The sequence below is a fragment of the Acipenser ruthenus genome, chromosome 3 (genome assembly GCF_902713425.1).
Source record: "Acipenser ruthenus chromosome 3, fAciRut3.2 maternal haplotype, whole genome shotgun sequence".
NCBI lineage: Eukaryota > Metazoa > Chordata > Actinopteri > Acipenseriformes > Acipenseridae > Acipenser > Acipenser ruthenus.
The window spans coordinates 43,114,229-43,134,601 of record NC_081191.1 but is presented as its reverse complement, the minus strand read 5'-3'; the positions used below and the strand labels follow the sequence as shown (position 1 = coordinate 43,134,601).

The following is a 20,373-nucleotide window of genomic DNA, read 5'->3' as shown; positions in this document are numbered from 1 at the left end:
TTTACTTTTTTTTCTGACATTTAATTTTAGGCTACCATAAGAGAGGTCAGGAATGTTTCATAGTCTCTGTAAGTCGCTTTGGACAAAGGCGTCTGCTAAATAAACAAATAGTAGCCTACTACGACTAATAATAATAATAATAATAATAATAATAATAATAATAATAATAATAATAAAATAGTGTAGTTGCTAGTAATCATGTTTGAAAAACATTTCATACTATCAAAATCGTGTAAAGAACCTTCTTGATAACACTTTACCACTGCAGTCTCTCATTAACTACGATAAAGTGCTAAACTAGAACAGCACAAAAGCAGACTCGGCAATGTAACTCAAGGCAGACCTAGGTGTATCCCTAATGAGGGAAAAAAGAAGACAATCGCCCTCAGAGCTGCGTTTCTAAACCGATAGTTCAGACACCGTGCTTTGTGAGGTCGTTTGCCTTAGCAAAAGCATCGTGTCATTCCCTGGCTAATTATTTTGATGTCTTCTTTGTTTCGTTGTGCTTGTGGGAGTGTTTTTATCGTAACACAGAAAGAAGCCATTTCTCACCACTCACTTGACATTATAAGCACACTTACTACTGTGTCCCCATATTGTTTTATCTCTTAATAAAACATATTGTAAAAATAAGTTGGGTTTTTTTCACCCCTTTTTAAAATTCCGACAAGGTGTTTTTATTTTATGCCCGGTCTAGTAAATTATTACCTAGAACAATGCATTACCCTACAGATTAAAAACAAAGGTAAATGCTTGGAATGTAAACACTGTACACGTATTTGTAATACACGAGCAATATATAACTGCTCTTATATATTACAAATTGGTCTGTCTGTGTATAACCACATATATAACTACACGACCGAATAAAGCTCCCAAGCCCTCACTGGAGTCATTCACAGGTGGGCTGATAGTTCTACTTTAGTACGCGGATCCGGGCCTACTTACAAATGGAGCTAGGCCTGTTGTATCGAGTGTTGTTGTGCCGCTCTCCTGTTTCCTTACATTCCCCGCCAAAAGCACAGTTTGGGTGAAGAATAAATGCTTTACACCAATTATACTGTGGGAATACGGTGCTGGACAGGCGTTTAGTTTTACACGCTGTTGAAATGCAAAGTGTGCCTCTTGTGTTTATGCCAAAGGCATTCTTCAATACTCACCCGCACGACACCTCCACTATTCCATCAAAACAACACGGTTAGCGAACTCCCCTTTTAGAGAATGATTTTTAATGCGCGGTAAAATGAGCACAAAACAAAAATCACAGTCTGTCTCGGGATCGTTTTTTAAACTCGTGTTATTTTCATGCTGTGTGTTATGTTTTGTTGTTTGTTTTATGTTGTGGTGCTACGTATGCATGCACTGAATAAATACGGTATACAAATAAAAATATATCTATATACTCACTCCGTCGGATGCTCTGGGTCATAAAAGTCCCCCATCTTCACCGCCGATAAGAAACTGTCCTTTCTTTTCACTCAAAAACATCCAACAAATCCTATTTCCAAACCGGGAACTTCTCGAAACGAGATTCATCAAACAGGCAAAACAGATAGAATCTGTGCGACCGGGTCAATGCAACCGTGTAGTATCGATAAATATATATATATATACGGTTCGTTTAAAAAAAAAAAAAAGTGTCCTACTTGTATTCCGTTTTTAAAGTTCCAATTTAATATAATTTACCCAGTGCGGCTCCTCCTTCTTCGTCGTTCACCACCATGCAAGTTGTATTACAACCTCATGTAGTGACGACCTCACAACCGTAGTCTTTCCCAGGTCTTGTTACACAGAGGGGAAGTAAGGGGGTATGGGTAGTGATGTCGGTCTTGTGTTATTCCGTGTAATCAGTGTTTATTTGGATTTCATTTCCCTACACATTTTATTTTTTTGGTAGTGGAGGGTGGAAATGGAACTGCAATTCTATAAACGTTTTGGGCGAAATGAAACTCGTTGCATAGGTTCAGGTGTACACAGAGGCACAGTTTGGTTTATTTAACTCTCACTCTCTGTCTCGTTGTTCTCCCTTCGAAACGGAAACTGAAAACTTCCTACCAACCAATCCCGCACCGGCTGTAACCTGGATGGTCGCCGAAACTGCAGCGAAACAGATTTAGAAGAAGGAAAACTACTTAAAAAAAAAAGGTTTTGTCTAGGGGGAAAAGTTCAGCTTTCAAATGCACATCATGCTGTCACCACAGGATGGTATATCAGAACTTTTGCGATCTGTGAACTGAAGACATCGTTTAGTACTGTAATCTCAACTGTCACTTGTGTGTTGTTAGCTAAATTCGTATTGAGTACTAACGGATATTTGATTGTTGTGTTATTTATATTTGGTTTCAAACGTTGCTTTAATTTTTTGTCACAGTTGATACGTTTTGCCAAAACTTATTACGCAGTAAGTGATTTATTTATTTATTTAACGGTTGGTTGCAGTAACATTTTTATAGAAACATTAAATTAAAAGAAGAAAGAGGGGCTGGGGACTATACAAGGCAAATACAACTTATTCAATACACGAAAACATCAGAAACACCCCTAAGTGTGGCGCTCAAAGGAAGGGGGAGGGGATGATGTTAACTCCACTAATCAGTCTGTAAATTTGGTTCATTTTCTTGAGACTGTTGGTTAAATAGGATAAGTAGGTCTGCAGCACCACGCAAGGTGAATTGAATACAAAAGTAAAATATAATAGAGAGGGCTATTAATTCTAAAGCAAGTGAACGTTTTCATTGAAACGCGTGTGTTACAGTTAAAGTGATACGTGACTCCACAAAGGGTTAAACATTTTCAAATGGTTTCACAGACCTGGATTAGCATTAGTCTTGCACTACTTTGACTAAATTAACATTAGGTAGTCAAATATTATCATTAATCTGGATGTGTGAAGCTAGTCATCTATCTACTAAACTTAGATAAGCGGCTTTATTTGTTATTAAACGAAGCAATCAGTCAAGGTACATGGATGGTTAAGGCATACGCACTGTCTTTAAAATAGGACCCATGTTATTCTCAATACAATTTCAGTTCAGTCTAGAAATCACAAAAAGATCAACATAAAACACTAAGGCATTTTGAGAATATTGCTTTGAAAAGTGAGGGTTAGGCATTGAAATGAAAATAATTAGAACTGTTAGCTTTAGTTAGTTAGTTCACATTGTAGGGGAGCCTGTGTTCATGTGCATGTAACTGCATAATTACAGGAGTTGCACTTTCAATTTGTTAAACCATTGCTGAAGGGGATTTTTTTTTCAAAATAATCATAAAAAACAGCTGCCATTCATGCCAATGTGAAGAATAACAGACTTTTCCATTAGATATTAATATTTCAGTCAATTTGCTGGATGTCTGCCATGGTCATTGACTTTTGACAGTTGGGGAAAATTTATCATGGCTGTAGGGAAGTTATTGGGCCCTCTTTTGACAGAGAAAAGTGTCTTTTCCTTGGCCTGTTTGTTTGTATTGTTTTTTTAAGTGATAACTACATGGCGCATAGAGATAACAGCCTTCTAAGTGGAAAAAGTGTGGTACACTCAATACATTCGCAAATGTTTTGGCCTTTTCTTTTTTATGGTCCTGAATTTTAGTGCTTCTGCTCTGTATCTGATTTCAGTCAATGCAGCCGTTGGGTTGAGCGATAGGCTGCTGTCAAAATGCTGTCAATTGGGATCCTTTGTGGTGTTTGTTTACTGATACAGTGTCATGTTATCGCAGGATGACAATCACTTGGAATCCCAATGAAAGTGAATGGCAGAGAGATTCTACTTGTTATAACTTGATTTTTAGTGTTGGATTGCATTGACCTTTAACTTCCCTCAGTTGATGTTTATCTGTGGGGGGGGCGGTTGTCTGGTTTCATGCTAGTTATCTAGAGGGACCCCTACAGAGTTCACTTGTACAGCGCCATTATTTAAGAGCGCCTGTGAAAATAATTGCTATTGGTCAGACAGCTTATTCTTCAATAGCTGGCAGGACTGGACCTGTATATTTGCATGCATATCTTTGACAGTGGTTAAACGATTTGGAAAAAAAGTAAATATTTAACACTTGGCTTAAACTCGGAAATATTAACATCCTTGTTTGTTTGCCTCTGCAGATGTCTGCGGTCTGGCTGCATGTTGGTCAGTGTGGTAACCAGATCGGGCAGGAGTGGTGGAGAATTATTACTGAGGGAGCTGGCCACAGCTGTGAAGCAGACAGGTGATCTCTCTGCCATTACCTTCCTCTCTCACTCTCGTCCAGTATAGTACCAGTGTGTGTGTGTGGCTTTTAGTCCACAGACTGAGCTAATGCTTGATCTAACCAAAACCAAACTCAGCAACTTATTTTTAAACCTCTGTCTTTCAGAGTTTTTATGTATGTATGTATGTATATATGCATGCATGTATGCAGAGGATGGAAAAATATTTTGTCTTACGTTCACGGGACGCACAGAATGGAAAGGGACACAGACATGCATATTCGTGGTAATCTATTACACTGCAGCAGTGACCGTAAAATACTTGCTTGTTTTAAAAAAAAAAAAAAACTGTTCTGCAGTATAACAGCACTGATTAAGGTACACTCCAGTCCTGTAGGTGGCAGCAATAAGCATCATATTTGGCTTTGCCAGCAATATTAATTTTTAGGCCCTGTCCACACTACATAATCGATCTCGAGAACCGTACTCAAAAACGTTTTAATTAATCCAGCTCAAACTTTAGCGTCCACACTGAAGTACCATTTCATGTTTAGTCGGGGGTAATGCGTACACACACTAATGCTATTACAATAGTTTGGTTACAGTTCCTAGCAGCGCAATGAACACTGGAAATTAATATGATAGTATCCCACCATGCACTGTGTTTTATTTTAAAATAATGTGTTATGCCCCATATTAACAGAGGTCCATATTGCTAAGAAATAAAACAAGTATTTTGGAAAAAGTAAATGCGAACACACAAACACACACGAGTAGGGCTTGAAGTTTTCGGGTTTTATTTTTAATCAGGTGACACATTTAGCTGATTCTGTTTCATAATTAAACTCAGAAAAAGCTGTTAATTGCAAAATAATCTTTGCTTTTACCTTAATATCTTGCCTGAGCCTAATTCTGGTCCCTTTAATTTTATTTCAAACAGAGCTGACAAATTCCATGAATTGTTCATCCCCGGTCCTACTTTTCACTCTCATTTCATTTTTGCAGTCGTCTAATTTAATGTTGTGCTTTTGTTATTTTCTGCACTAGTTTAACAGGGATAAAAATGAATACCTAGTGCAGAATGTACACTGACAGCAAGTCAGTTGTCAATCTGAAGTTTTTTTTTGCTAAGCAGTCAGCATCTTCAAGGGATTCTCATGAAGAAGATCGCTCATCTGCATCTCAGCCATCTACTTCTGACTGCGAGTACTACAGTGCCCAAAGCAGTTGCAAGCAGTAGTAATGCACAAAAACGCAAACGAAAATATGTTCTTATAATTTTGAATGGGAGATGAAGTATCCGTGGCTTGTTTATCGAGACAGCAAGATGTACTGTGTGTGAAAGAGCTGCTGGGGGAAAAAAAAATAAAACCATAACGCACGGTTGTACAGTTTTTCAAGAATCTTCGCTTAAAAGACACGGCGATGCTGTTGCTGTTATTGGACTGCAGAAAAATATTAAAACACATGTAGATGAAGGCAACAAACAGTGCTTAGAATCCTGTCTCGTTGTCATGCGAACGGTCTACTGTTAGTATATATAACAAAGAAAAAGGTGTGTCTGTGTTTATATGTATATCTATACACAGACAGATATTTTTTTAAAATGTACATCCCTGGAGTTTCTTAGCCTTTGTGTTAAAATATATATTTGATGGATGGGACGCAAAATTTTGGGCATGTGCATTTCAGGAGTGCACGAACGGAAAAGCTAGCACGACCTCTGTGTGTGTTTTCATATAGGCCAAATTTTTTACTTGATGTTCAAGTAAATTCACATTGTTTTACTCATTGATTAATTGTACCAGAACTATATTTGACATAAGGACACATGTTCCTATGCTTTATTTAACATTTGTTGTAGAGTTTTGATTGTGTTTGTGTGTGCACATACATAATCATTTTGTTATTTGGTTATTTCTTTCTTTCTCTGAATTTTCAGGTACCCATTTCTCAGCAGAGACGGGAAGCTAGGTGCAGTCTGTGTTGACAGTGAGCCCAAGGTGCTGCGGAAGGCACAGAAACTAGTAAAACATGGGTGAGACCTTCTAGTCATGGGACAGTGTTGTCCACTAGTTAGAGCAGAGGGACTGGGAGGCAGTGTGGTCTACTGCTTAGAGCAGAGGAACTGGGAGGCAGTGTGGTCTTGTGATTAGAGCTGAGGGACTGGGAGAGAGTGTGGCCTAGTGGTTAGAGCTAAGGAACTGGGTGGCAGTGTGGTCTAGTGGTTAGAACTAAGCCTCATTCAGGGAGCCTCACCTGATACAAATTTAATCTCAATTCACACTGATCACATATGTTCTTTAATAACAAACAAACCCAATATATGAACATGAAAACCCCAGTTACAGTCACCTGCCAGCTCAAGGGACTGAAAACTGGTCATTACTACTGTTTCAGGTGCTTCAGGGAGTCCAATCTCATAGTGGGACAAGAAGGGCGGGGCAGTAACTGGGCCTACGGTAAGACCCGGAGGACCAGAACCACATCAGAACGGAGCAAGGGGAGGAGCAGTACAACTGGGGCCTGTCTGTGCTGCCGGCAAAGCTAGAAGGGCATTGTTTAAGAGATGGAGATAACTGCAGGGCACTTCGAGTGTACAAGGAGATAAGTCTTCCGATAAAATCAGAGACGAGAATGACTGTTGTCGCCAGGTTCATAGTAATAGCTGTTATCAGGACTCTTTATGGCTCTTTTCCATGACTGTACCATATGGTTTTATTGCAGGGTAACAGGACAGTGCATGGCAGGTAGATTCCACGTGTCATATAATAATTTGATGCCTATCCACGTATTTTATACTTGCCCTGCATTGATTGTAGCTGGGGGTAAAATATGCCTAAGGAAAGACAATTCCATTAAGGTTTTCAGTTGCGTAAAAGCATATCAAAGTATAGTAAAACATTGCAAAGCCCATAGAGGTATGGTAAGCATATTTAAAAAAAAAAAAAGGCAAACCATAGTAAACTGTGATAAATGCATCGTGTAACCTTGGGAAAACTGCAAAATTACCTTGCAAATTTACAGTGTAAACTGTTATAAAGGACCTGACTCCGTTATAAAGCGACTATGTTAAATCCCAGGGGGTGCTGCCCTGTGTTTATTGGACAGGGTACTACGGGCCCCCCAATGAGGGGGAGAGAGGATTGCTGCAGAGGACCATGGAGAGTTTTCGGAAGGAGACAGAGAGGAGGGACTGCTATTCAGGGACAGTGCTGTTCCACAGTTTGAGTGGGGGAACAGGAGCCGGTGAGTATTGCATTTTATTTATTTATTTATTTATTTATTTTAAGGGAAATGCATGAAAAACTGAGGTGAACCCAGTGGGAGACATCGTCTTCAGCAAATCTGAACCTACTTTACAGCAGGACAGGCCTGAGTCGCTCGCTTCAAATCAACTCTCAAGACCCATTTGGTCTCTCTTGCTTTGCCTGTATTTCAGTGCATTTTTTTATTTTAATGTATTATGCATTGTTCCTCGCTCTCTTGTAAAGCAGTTTGTGATGGTGGTCCACTATGAAAAGCGCTATATAAAATAAATACTGCCTGATTGATTGATTGATTGATTGTGGTCAGTGAAATGTTATTGTGTTACTCATTCAACCTGAAACAAAGAGCTTAAAGCAAACATTAATTAACTGGAATTAGAATTCGGCCTAATTGATAGCTGTAATGAACACAACATATTGAAAAGCAATGCTTTTTCTTGATAATTTTATGTTGATAGCTCTAAAAGGGTAAGAGAAAGTTGCTTTTGTTCATAGTGTTATTCTAACACATATTTTAACCGACTGATTTCCCCGGAAAGAGAAAAAATTCTACAGTCAACTCTGAATTATCTGTGGGGATTAGCCGGGTTGTTTGCTGGGTTGCTGGAATTGGTGAACAGATGGCTCTTGATTAAAAGAAGGAAGAGTTGATTTCATACACGAGTAGCTCTTATTCTTCCAGTGTTGTCTAAGAGGAAATAATGAAAAAATCAAGGATGGCTGTGGCAAGGTGCCCACCCCTTTTATTATTTATATATGATTATTATTTGTGTTGTATTATTATTATATATTTTTGTATATGTGTATGCGGACGGACGAAAGCCGTCCGACATTATTGTTTTTTGTTTGAGACCGGCAAAAAGCCGGTCTCGTAAAGTGTAGCTGGTAAAGCCCATGGGAATGTGGCTGGAGCCTTAATAATAATTGTTTAATAATTATTGTTTAATGGGTAATTAAGGCTCCAGCCACAGTATAAAAAGTAAGTACAGTATACTGTAGATGTCAGCGGGTGCTTCACCCTTGTGGATTGGAGTGGAACCTTCAGGACATGACCATTTTATTCCTCCAGCTGAAGTGGGGGTCAGCGTGTGACAGTGTGTTTTGCTTCTCTCTTTAGGGTTAGGTGCTCGTCTGTGTGAAGAGATCAGGGAGGCGTATCCTGTGGGTCACATCCTCTCTGTTTCTGTGGCCCCGCACCAGGCAGGGGAGAGCCCCCTACAGCACTACAACACTCTGCTCTGCCTCGCAGCTCTGCAAAGGTACCTGACTGCACTCTGCCTGTGCCTGTCTGTGTGTATCTACTGTATATTTGTGGTTCTTTGTGTTTGAAGCTGATGATCACCAGGAATAACCTGCCACCACAAAAGAGGGGTTGTCAGGGTTTTTAGTTAATTCGATATATATATATATTTTTTAACAAGGACATTTAGGTTCACAGGCTGTTTCTTATTATTATTATTATTATCATTATTATTATTATTATTATTATTATTATTATTTATTTATTTCTTAGCAGACGCCCTTATCCAGGGCGACTTACAATTGTTACAAGATATCACATTATACATTATTTCACATTACACAGATATCACATTATTTTTACATACAATTACCCATTTATACAGTTGGGTTTTTACTGGAGCAATCTAGGTAAAGTACCTTGCTCAAGGGTACAACAGCAGTGTCCCCCACTGGGGATTGAACCCACAACCCTCTGGGCAAGAGTCCAGAGCCCTAACCACTACTCCACCTGCTGCCCATATAAAGGTATTGTATCAAATTTGTTCAAAAAAATAGTATAGTGTAGTGGATATTTTAACTTAATATTGATTATCTACGGTAAATGAAGTAAACTACATTGGGTTAGTATATAAATTAATTATAGTTAAGACTACGTTCTTTGGCACAGTAATTTTTAGTACATTTCACGGGCGAGGTGCGGCAAAAAAGCAATAATTCACAGAAAGGTCACCAAATAATGTAGTTTTAGCTACATCAACATACACAAGAGCTTTTAAATAGTACACAAAAACCAATAATATAAAGAATATTGCTCTTGACTGCTGACAAGTTTAAATGTTACTTTAGAGGACAAAACTTACAGTACATACTTCAGACTCTGACATCATTTCAGGTCCGAGTCAAGGGTCTCCAACCCTGTGTGACAAGTCGTAATGATGTAATCTACAATCTTGGAAAGGTGTACAGCCTTAACAGATCGTCATACCTGTCATTCTAAAATACCTAAAATATCTCTCAATGTCATATACCCACATCTCTCAAATTAATGTTTGTAATTCTCCCTTTTTTAAACCTCTTGTCTAAGAGGTATAAACTCAGCACATCTTCTTAAATGTCATTGTATCCAATTTCAAGAATGCAGTCTGTATTTAAACTATGAACAACAGCTGCAACTGCTTTGCGCAGAGAAAAGGACTGCAACACGATGCATCCTTCGTATAGCAAATAGTGAAGCTGCACAGTTTTTATAGCTGTATGCGCCTAATGTATCTAATAATTAATCTGCGACAGAAGTGTGAACCAGGATTTAGAGTTTTCCACGATTCTGAAACAGCATGTTGTAAAGAAAGCCTCTTTTAATCAGTACATGTCTATTCTCCGGAGCATTTTGTTCTTCTGTCTTTACAGAAAACAGCTTTCGCAATTCTTCAGTATTTTAGCTGTCAGCCATTTACATGCTTGCTCGCTCAGCTATCTCATTCGCTGACCTACATAATTACACGTAAATGGTTCTCGCATACGCAACCAAACAATTTACAGATACTCGCAGATTTGTATTTTCAGTGCATGACATACTGCATTTTTTAAAGGAAATAAAGAAGCGCCCAATCAAATGTGTTTTTACATCCATTTCCAAGATTTCACTGACTTTAATAAAATTCACGATTTTCATGATTTCCGTGACCTCCATGACAAAATCGTAGCCTTTATCAGTCAATGTAAATAAATTCAATTAAAATGCCAAGATTAATATATCTTCTCTATATCCTTTTTTATGTTTGTTGTATATAGCTAATTTAATATTTTAAACAATATTATATTATTATAGCTTAACAGTGCTTTAATAACATTCAAAAATAAAAAGTAAAATTACTTTTATTTATTTCTATGTTACAAAATTAGGTAGGTTAGAAGTATCCGCTTAAGATTTTTAATAACTCATTTTGTAATTAGTTAAGTGTGTTCAGAAAAGTATTAAACTTTTTTTTTTGTTTATCAGAATTCTAAATACATTAAAAAACGCATTCATATATTTTATCAGATTAAGAATTCCAGATATGTTCAAACAATGGATTCATGTAATATTTCATTATGCACCATTTACAAATTAATCCTATACTTTTTATGCATTTAATAAATCGATATATAGTTACCAAACTTTAATTTAGAAAATGTTTAAAACATGCTCGGGATAAAGTTGTTCATTCCACAATTTGTTCCACAAATAAATGAATTTCTGGCTGTGGGATATTTAGAAGCTTTTTTTAAAAAACAAAACAAAAAAAACACAAGCAGCTGTTCATCCCAACAAACAGCAGTGTGTTTCATAGGGTTACCATGTGGCTCCAGATTAACCGAACGCTGTGAGACAGAACGGGATTTCAAACTTGCCCCTAAATTGAAATAAATGAAGGTGCAAATGAACCATCCTTAGCTACAATTAAGAATGGTGCTTAAATACCCGCATGCACGTCAAATAATTGTATTATACTAAGAATGAATTGCAGCCAGTCGCTATTTTTTTCTGTTTGTTAAAATTCAATCGCCCATATTATTCTGCAAATACAATCGCATCATCATCTCGTTGCTCTATCGATAAATTAGCTATTCATTCATTAAGATCTGATCAGAAGCAGCTGATCAGTGTGAATTGTTTGCTGCGCCCAAGCAATTCCACCACAGCAGGATTAATCTCAGCAAAGGTGGAGCTCATTTATACGTGAATTACTTTCAATTTAGGGGGAATTTTGAAATCCCGGTCTGTCTCAAAGCTTCCGGTTAATCTGGAGCCATGTGGTAACCCTAGTGTTTCAGATGGTAGGCTTTCAAAGATCTCCCCCCCCACCCCCTTGTAGCTTGTTGGTTTCAGAAATAGCAAGCAAAGGAGTATGTGCAAAGCTCATGTTGAATGAAGAGTTTTGTCTTGAATGAAAAGAGATTTTTTTGGATAGCAAGAGAGTTTGATGCTGTTTGTACAAGCATTTTTGAAACTGCTCAAACAGGCGTTCCTTGTCCAGATCTTCCAATCACATAGCTACAGTGATTCCCGAACATATATCAATGATTAGTTCAAATTGAATCTTGGGTGTTTATAAAAAGTCACGTGATACAAATTCTGGTCCATTATTGGGCAGCTTGAAAGCAAACAGAATTGGTCATGTGGTCTTTGAGAACAAACCACTCCCATATTCTCCAGACAAAGCCTTGTAAAGCAGATATCTTGGTCACTTTACACTGTACTGGGAACAAGTGGGCCAGTCTCTTTGAAGTACCTCCAAAGAGAGACTGTTTGTCTTAACCAGACCATTTTTGTTTATTCAAAACAATAAAATGAAGCTTGTGGTCACAGCTGGAAGTCTTTGAAGCTAGCATAAGTGGGGGTCTTTTCCTGGTTGAGAGAAAGAGACGGCAAGTCTGAGAAGAGGCTTGCAGACTTCCCCAGTACAGCAAAGATATTACATTTAGGTTTGTTTAAATCCTTATATCATCTACAATTTATTTAAACATTAATAAATTTGATCCACGGTAGATTTTAAGTTGAAAATATCAGCTTTTATATGAATTTGCCATAAATGTTACTGCAAAAGTACCATATACATTAATGTTTGTGAAAAAACAAAGATTAGCCAAAGGTTTAGGGGACAGGAGGCTGGATTTAAATTTGGATGATTAATCTGTGAGTGATTCCGCAGATCCGCTGACGGAGTTCTGCTGTTCCACAACGATGAAGCTCTGAGCCGAGTGCTGTCTCTGCAGAGCCGCAGCCCCTCCTCGCTCTCCAGCCCCCAGGCACAGGCCTCCCTGTCCAGCATGAACTCACACATAGCATCCTGTCTGGCTGGCCTGTTGTACCCAGTCCACAACCTCACAACTCCCAGGTAGGTAGCTGCTACACAGAGCTGCAGGGATCACATGTCACCCAACATGATCAACCTAATTTTCGTCTCTAATTCACGGTTTTTGCTGCAAAAAATCTATGAACTTTAATACAGTATTCCTTTGTGTGCCTTGTGTCTAATGTTCTGGGCTTTGTAATCTCCTTTTTCTCTGTGGTGTGCACTTTACGCAGTATACCTTTTAAAAAAATGATTTTTCTCTGGCCTGTGAGAGATTGCTAGGGCTAGGTTGTTGTGTGAACATGAGGTTGTGTCTGAAATTGCCTTACAGATAACCAGTGAGAAATGATGTAATAAAAAGTAGGCAAACTAGGTCAGAAGAATTGCATTGAGATAATCAAATATAAAACAGGGTAACGCGGCCCTCGTGAGTGTCCAGAAAGGTTGTCTCAGCTTGCTGTACCCTGATCTAGGCAATGGTTACTGACAGGACAGCCAAAGCAAAGGAGTCTGGGAGTTCACTAGAAGAATCCAATTACAAAAACGTAGCAGATATTTGTAGTTAAAGAATGACTGTTGATGACAAGTTCCCTGTCCTCAAATGTCGAATTCCAATGTATTTATTTAACTAGAATAGAACCCTTGAGATATACAGTACATTTACAAGAGGGTCCTGGCAAGAAAACGCGTCAAGAAATAACATATTATAAAATCAATAGCAAAAAAGAAACAAATCATACAAAACAGTTAACAGAAAATGAAAAACAGAAATGCAAAAATAAAAACAAAGGAAAGCAAACAATTCCCAATGTACATGATCCAAGAGATAGTTTGTGTTTTCAGGATTTGTGTGGTCAGATTTAAAATAAGTATGTATGAGTGATTTAAAAAGGTTTGTGAAGAGGCCTTTTTAATGCTTGTCCTGTGTATGCAGCAGGATCAGTCTGGGTCTGGAGCCCTGGGAGCTGCTGAGGTCAGTGAGTCCCGTCCCGGCCACGAAGTTCCTGCACACCACCCAGGCACACACCAGGTAGGACCCTGTGACCACACTCACGTTATTGACAGTGCTGCAGACATGCTGTGAGCATTCTTAAAAGTAGTGATGGGACAAATATTGCTCAATGTATTCTGTGGTTAAAAAACACCATGTTTATATCTCTTAATGTAACTAGAGTTTATAACTGACTGTATAAAAAAAAGCTATCATACTAGAGATGTGTTCTTGTGTAGTATGGGTGAGAGGACCGCAAAGTGAAGTTGCTCAAACTGTGTGAAATGATTTCTGTTGTAATAAGATACACCTTATACTCAACTATGATACATATTAACTTGCAGTTCAACTCCAAACAATATACATTTGTTGCCTCTAGGCAAGTAGATTTTATAGGAAGCTTGCTGTCTTTATTGGAAGTGTCCAAAAAGACAATAAAATATATACACATGCACAAATATTGCATGACAAAAACACACACACATACATACGCAGATGGACACACTGTTATTTCTGTCTTGAGAGGTAAAGGCTTCTGTTGCACATTTTATACACGTTTTTGGTTAATTTCCAGAAGCACCGTTCTGTGGGACAGCCTGGCAGCTTCCACCCTCCAGATGCTACCACGCCACTCTCCATCTGGCAATCCAGTATCCTTTCATCCAACATCAAACCCCTCTCCCACATCGCACAGCTTTGCCCTCACTTCCAGGCTGTGTCCTGGGGAGTTAAGTGAGGATTGGTCCCCAAGTTAGATTAAAAGAAATGTGGATTGCAAACTTGCAGTTTTGTATATGGGATATAGCACAGTGGATGTCAGTAGCACATTTTTTTTCTGAAAAGAGAAATATTTATGTTATGTAAATATACCAAGCATCAAAAGAAACGTATCACTATTATAACACATTTATTTTCGAAAAAAATAAGGTATATAAATAATGGATATTGACGAAATGTTTTTGGTTTCTTTTTAATCACTCGATCTTTCATCCTCGACCATGACACACTTGAGTGACTATGACTGAAGCATATGCACTTAATTACCTAATTACTGAGACAGTTGATTGGACACTGGATATGGAGTGATTTCAGCTGTTGAATTGCAAGCTTGAATAAAAGCAATAAAGAAAATCACAGAAAAAAAACAATATGCCACGTCTGTCGAGAGCAGCGCCTTCGTGCAATCGGCATTTGGAGACTGGACTAGGGCAGCGTACTGTGGCACGCCGTCTTGGGTGCTCACAGCCAGCAATTTTAAACCTGCCGAGACGGTATAACCAGACACACTCTGTCAATGACAGGCCACGAATTGGGAGACCAAGAGTCACAACACATGCCCAAGATCGACAGATCATTTTGCAGCATCTTCATGAGGAGGCTGTGTGGTCCAGTGGTTAAAGAAAAGGGCTTGTAACCAGGAGGTCTCCGGGTTCAAATCCCACCTCAGCCAGTGACTCATTGTGTGACCCTGAGCAAGTCACTTAACCTCCTTGTGCTCCGTCTTTCGGGTGAGATGTAATTGTAAGTGACTCTGCAGCTGATGCATAGTTCGCACACCCTAGTCTCTGTAAGTCGCCTTGGATAAAGGCGTCTGCTAAATAAACAAGTAATAATAATAATAATAATAATAATGTCAATTGTTAATCCGCACAATAAAAAGTCACTGCACCTGCTCTAAAACAGAGTTTGTCATTTTTCGATCACATCTAGTGAATTTTATCCAAATATAAGTGATATGTTTTTTTTGATGCTCAAATATAAGTGATAAGGTTCTTTTGATGCTCAGTATAGAAATAAACATACATTTAAGAATACCTAAGAAGCCTTAAATTCAGTTCTCCCCAAGGTCTCTAGTGACTTGGCATTCAAAACCAGTATTTCCCTAGCTCCACGCTGCTTCACAGACATGGCTGTTAAGAGGCATTTGGTCCTGATCTGAACTACCTGAAAGGGTGTTATCAATCTTTATTAGGGAAACTGAAGACTTTGCCTCCTTAACCTCACTGCTCTTGCAGCACTACAGCTCAGCAGTGCTTGCTGTTGCTCGGGGTGACCAGTGCAACTCCTTCCTGTCCTCTCTAGACCCTGTCCTGCGGAGACTGAGGCATGGTCACCGCTGTGCTGCCTGGAACCCCTTCCCCATCGACTATTGGACAGGTCAGTGCATGCTAGCAAGTGTCACCGTGTGTGTACTGCCCTCTCTGCTTGAGTACGAAGATGCTGTAAATCCCAAACTAGGGGTGGGACTGAAATAGTCTTTTAAAATGCCAGTCAATAGCCGATACTTGCAAAAAACAGAACAAGAGGACATAGTTGGGGATTAGGTGGAGACAGGCTTAGGAAAGAAACTAGGATATGCTTCTTTACACAGAGAATGGTGAGTGTATAGAATGCTTTAGCCATGTTGTTGATACTGAATTACTGAGATCCTTAAAGACGCAACATTACAAAGTTTTGAAATCAATCAGCTTCTAGAAACCGGACGAGCATTGATGAGATGAATGACCTCTTGTTTGTAAATGTACTTCTGTTCTTATGTATCTCCCTGCTGGACTATGAAAGTGCTGCCCATCTGTCTTTCATGAGATAATCTCTCTGTAATACACTGTAGTAAAAAAATAATATAAGGAAATAAGGCAAGAAGGCAAACGTTTCTGCTAGTGCCACCTTCAGTGTACAATTAATGAAGATGGCATTCGCGAAACTTGCGTCTAAGCATTTAGCGTCTGCTAAATCTACTCCTAACTGATTGCACTCATCACAACATGGTATAGAGGAGATTCAGTAATACACTTAATTGAGGGTACCTGGTACAGGATTAGTGACCCTGATTAGACAGTGTGTCAGACTCCAGTTGTAAGGTGTATAAATTAAGGTAAACATGGAATTAACAACTTTGTTACGCTAGAAGGATGAGACCAAACCATGGTTCATATTTTAACGTTTGCTATTTATTAGTTCCAAATACCCACATTACATTCTACTTTGAACATTATTGTTTAGATACAATACGTTCCACTAGTGTTAACATAGATGGGCAATTGATCAGATTACCTCAGTCCCAGAGAGAGCCTTCAGACTGATTCACTAATGATCCTGGAGGTATGTGGCAGGGCAAAATTGTCCTGCCCCTTTAATGGAAGGGGTCACGTGATGGGCGACCATTCTGGCTCTGGAGTGGAGCTACAGACCAGCGCTGGAATGACTGCCAATTAAACACATGACCCCAATCACCAAATTGGGGGATTATATAATTAATTATTTAATTGGCCCACCTGGCCAATATAAAGCTGGCCATGCTGCAGCACCTGAGAGAACAAAAGAGAAGCACTGGTGGCTGTGTGTTTGCTGCCTTCCTGACTCTGAGTTTTGTATGTTTTTAAGATATTTTTGTTTAAATCTTTGTTTTGGAATCTGTGCCCTTTATTTTGCTGTGTGGCGTTTTTTTTTTTTTATTTATGTTTTGGTTTATTAAAATAACCCCCCTGTTTGCTAAAATACCCTGTCTCTGAGTCTTGAGAACGCCAGTATCCTCTGCCATCCTGTTCCAAGGTATTAGAGGCTTACTTGTCTGTGTTTGTTATCTTGCTAATTATCAGTAGAATTTAGCCCGCAACCGACCATTAACCAATCTCTTTGGTTAATTGTTTACCATGTTTTATTCCATGCATTTTTGCACATGCTTTATCTCTTCAATCATTTTAACCAACACATTTTACTCTCATGTGATTTCCATCCTACACTGAGCAGTGTGCTTGTGGATGTTGCTGTGAGTGACGCCCCTGTTTGTTTGCAGACCCGCAGGATGTGGTGAGTCCCAGCCCTTCCTCTCGCTCACTCACCGTGTGCTCTAACCACAGCAGTGTGACGGACCTGCTGCAGAGAGTCGGCGAGCGCGCACATGACATGTTCCAGGCACGCGCCTACTTGCACTGGTACCACCGCTATGGCTGTGAGGACCAGGACTTCCTGCAGGCCTTTGACACGCTGCGGACTGTCACAGAAGAGTACCGTGCAGGGGAGGAGTGAGGAGGACAGCCACACAGACAGACATGGAGGAGTGACACAGTATTACATATTGTTGCCTACTTCATGTTCTTAATAATTTCAAAACATGATTTCAAAACATGAAAAAAAATCTGTAAAAATTAGTCACTGGATATGTCAATTAGCATGGTATCTTGAGTGTCATTCCATGCCAAATCTGCATATGGTTCAGAGGACATCATATGTGATTTGGGGTATTAGGTCTAATTGACAGGACCTGATCATTAGATATTTCCGAGCTGCATTACTTTCACTGAACCCATGCGAATGTATATGCTGAAAAGGGAAGCTAGTAATAACTAGTGAATGGTCATAAGCAGGGGGACCAACTGTCTAAGGCATCTCAATCTCCAGCAGTACAAGGGACACATGTAATCTAGGAGACTGAATGATGAAATGTGTGGAACTTGCATGATCAAGCCCTGTGCAACACCGTGTGATTTGTCATGCCTGTTTGCCAAACGAGTGTCATTGATAAAGATATTAAATTATTGTTTAAAGGTGTTGTGTAATTTTTAAATAAATGATGTATATATTGTGTAAGGCTGCGTGTTGTGTGAGACAGCAGGGAGGGGGTTAAAACCTCCCTGAAGAAGAAAAAAGAAAAAAAATGCACCTTTTGTATTTAATTGTTATGTGTTTTGTTTATTGTTTAATTGTTTTGTGCTTCTGTTAGTTAGTTGTTAATTGTTTTATTGTTTAATTCAACTGTTTTATGATTTAATTATCCCCTGCACCTGGGCAGTAATTAGGAATTGGGACCAGGGCAGGGTATAAAAGAGGATCAGTTAAGCTGATCAGGGCTGCTGAGTAGAAGGAAGCAGAAGAGAGGTGTTCTGCTTCTGAGCAGTCATATAAAAATAAGTGCTGGAGACCTGCGTGGTTTGTTTTGTTTGTGGTGTCAGGTAAACGGCTTAGCCGTCCTGAAAGTTAGTTAGGGATTAACCTGTGTAGTAAGTGCTCCAAAACGGAGTTAGGTGTTTGTTTATTTTGTGTTTGTTTTTGTGTGTAATTAAAAATAGTGCAACCGCGCTTAAAAACTAAATTTCTCTGTGCTGGGTTGTAATTTTAAAGGGGCACGAACCCGTGTGAGCAACGATCTTTCACAATTGTTTATTAACATTGTGAGTATTTGTCTTACATCCACTATAAACATTATAAGTTTCCCTGCGTAGCTGTGATCTGCACTACAATTTTTAAACTTGTAGTCTAAAGTCTGGTTCAAACTTACACTCAACCCTTGTGACTATCGGGAGACAGGGATAAGACAAGTCTAGCTATACTCTTTAAAAGGATGGCAGGCAGTCATGCGATAAGAGAAACTAGAATAGTGGATTCAATAAATTATTGATTTTAAATAAATATTTTAGCCTTTCAGGTACTGTGTGGTTATTACCTGATTATTACCTCTGTAGGTGTGTGCACTGGTTTACATTGTTTGTCAGTCAGTGCTTTATTGTCAGGGGTGCTTGTTTGTGAACATGAATTGATATCTCATGCACAATCCTTTGTCTTGTTGTAGTACCGTTTCATTTATTCCATTGATATCATCCCTTTGTCAGGAGAGGCTTTAGTGAAGAAAAAAATGAAATAAAGTAAAATAAACAGTCAAATTACTGCACACAGAGTCTGAAACCATGAAACTGCAGAGCAATCGTTCACATAGACTTATGATGCTTTCATTCAGTTCCTTCCTGTTTGGCTAAGTAGTGGACACCGGCACGGTTATAATGTTATTGCTCCTTCACTGTTGTATTGGCTATTTAAAGTTTTAAAGTGCTGCAGCCGCTTGCCTCCTGTTCCTTTTGTGAGACTAAGGAGCAGGTAAGGAAGAGGTTTGATTATCCATTGGGAAGATGGTGTTGGAATTGGTTTGCTAAGTGAGACATAACCAATGTATTTTTTATTTAGCCTTCCAAGGAGTTAATTGTCTCTTCATAAAGTATTTAATGTTGTCAGTAATGTTCTTTGACCTTTGAAGATACAGTAAATTATTCTTATTGTTGCTATTAAGACACTTGGGGAATACAGTAAATGTGGGGTTTCAAAATCGGATAGATAGGAGTTAAAGACTGTAGTACATGCTTTGAGTATCCTAATCTAACCAGTCATACTAATTCCAATGTGAACAGTTTTACATTGCCTAAATTGAGTATTGTACTGAGAAATCCCACACTACCAGGTTGTACATCTTCGTGTTTTATAACTGGAAAATAAATAATACGAGGATCATAGTCTGAGTAGTCCTGGTGTTGTTCTAGTAGTGTGCTTCAAGGCCACAAGGCAGAGGCAGCTGTCTGCACAGATCCTGCAGCCTTCAAGTAGCTGTGTGACCCGAGCTGCGGCTGCAAACCACAGAGGTGATACAGGGATCTCAGGGATCTTTAGCAGTTGATCTCAATAAAAGTAACCCAAATACCGACACATTGTTGGAGGAGAATGAAACTTGGGTTAACTATTTCCTTCACTGCTAACTTTATCACATTAGTAATAAACAAGCTGAATATTTATTGTTTGGTCTAAATACTATTTCCTTTATGCAATCAGTTTTGTTAATATAGCTAACAAAACAAATATGATTGTCATTAGAAAATGTTATTCTAGGTAAGTAGGTATTGTACAAAAATTACAAGATTTAATGGTACAGAGTACAAAAATATAAATAAGGGTATGGATTACATTGATGCAACTACACCATTGATGTTTAATGTTCAAGGTAACTTGAACACCAACTTAGTTTGATAGAAAGCTGTCACTCAAGTGAGAATTAGTAGGTGGGCCTACTTCTCCTTGACCGAAAAAGAA

The 20,373-nt window shown here is 38.8% G+C and overlaps 2 protein-coding genes across 11 annotated transcripts in view; one reads left to right on the top strand and one right to left on the bottom strand.

Moving 5' to 3' along the window:
• LOC117394754 (histone-lysine N-methyltransferase SETD2-like) overlaps nucleotides 1–1,767 on the bottom strand; it is a 131,938-nt gene extending 130,171 nt beyond the window's left edge. For 5 of the 6 annotated variants that reach the window (XM_033993275.3, XM_033993274.3, XM_033993273.3 and 2 more), the window contains exon 1: nucleotides 1,408–1,767. Coding sequence is in view for 3 of the 6 variants with exons in the window: in XM_033993273.3 (XP_033849164.2) it covers nucleotides 1,408–1,442 (35 nt within the window). In the remaining 3 variants the exon portion in view is untranslated. The remainder of the gene's footprint in view (nucleotides 1–1,407) is intronic. The other variant, XM_059012960.1, reaches the window with a different exon arrangement.
• A 238-nt stretch (nucleotides 1,768–2,005) lies between these two features.
• On the top strand, nucleotides 2,006–18,613 carry LOC117394755 (uncharacterized). Of its 5 annotated transcripts, none has more exons than XM_033993280.3 (11): nucleotides 2,006–2,145; nucleotides 4,100–4,203; nucleotides 6,126–6,221; nucleotides 6,584–6,645; nucleotides 7,295–7,432; nucleotides 8,570–8,711; nucleotides 12,387–12,572; nucleotides 13,465–13,560; nucleotides 14,096–14,171; nucleotides 15,537–15,678; nucleotides 17,318–18,613. In XM_033993280.3, exons 2-11 carry the CDS (start codon nucleotides 4,100–4,102, stop codon nucleotides 17,548–17,550), a joined length of 1,275 nt encoding a protein of 424 aa, XP_033849171.3. In that variant the 5' UTR covers nucleotides 2,006–2,145; the 3' UTR covers nucleotides 17,551–18,613. The 5 variants fall into 5 exon arrangements, with proteins under 5 accessions (XP_033849171.3, XP_034776655.2, XP_058868944.1 ...); XM_034920764.2 differs by having other exon boundaries at nucleotides 2,097–2,205; nucleotides 13,468–13,560; XM_059012961.1 differs by having other exon boundaries at nucleotides 2,097–2,205.
• The last annotated feature ends 1,760 nt before the right edge of the window (nucleotides 18,614–20,373 follow it).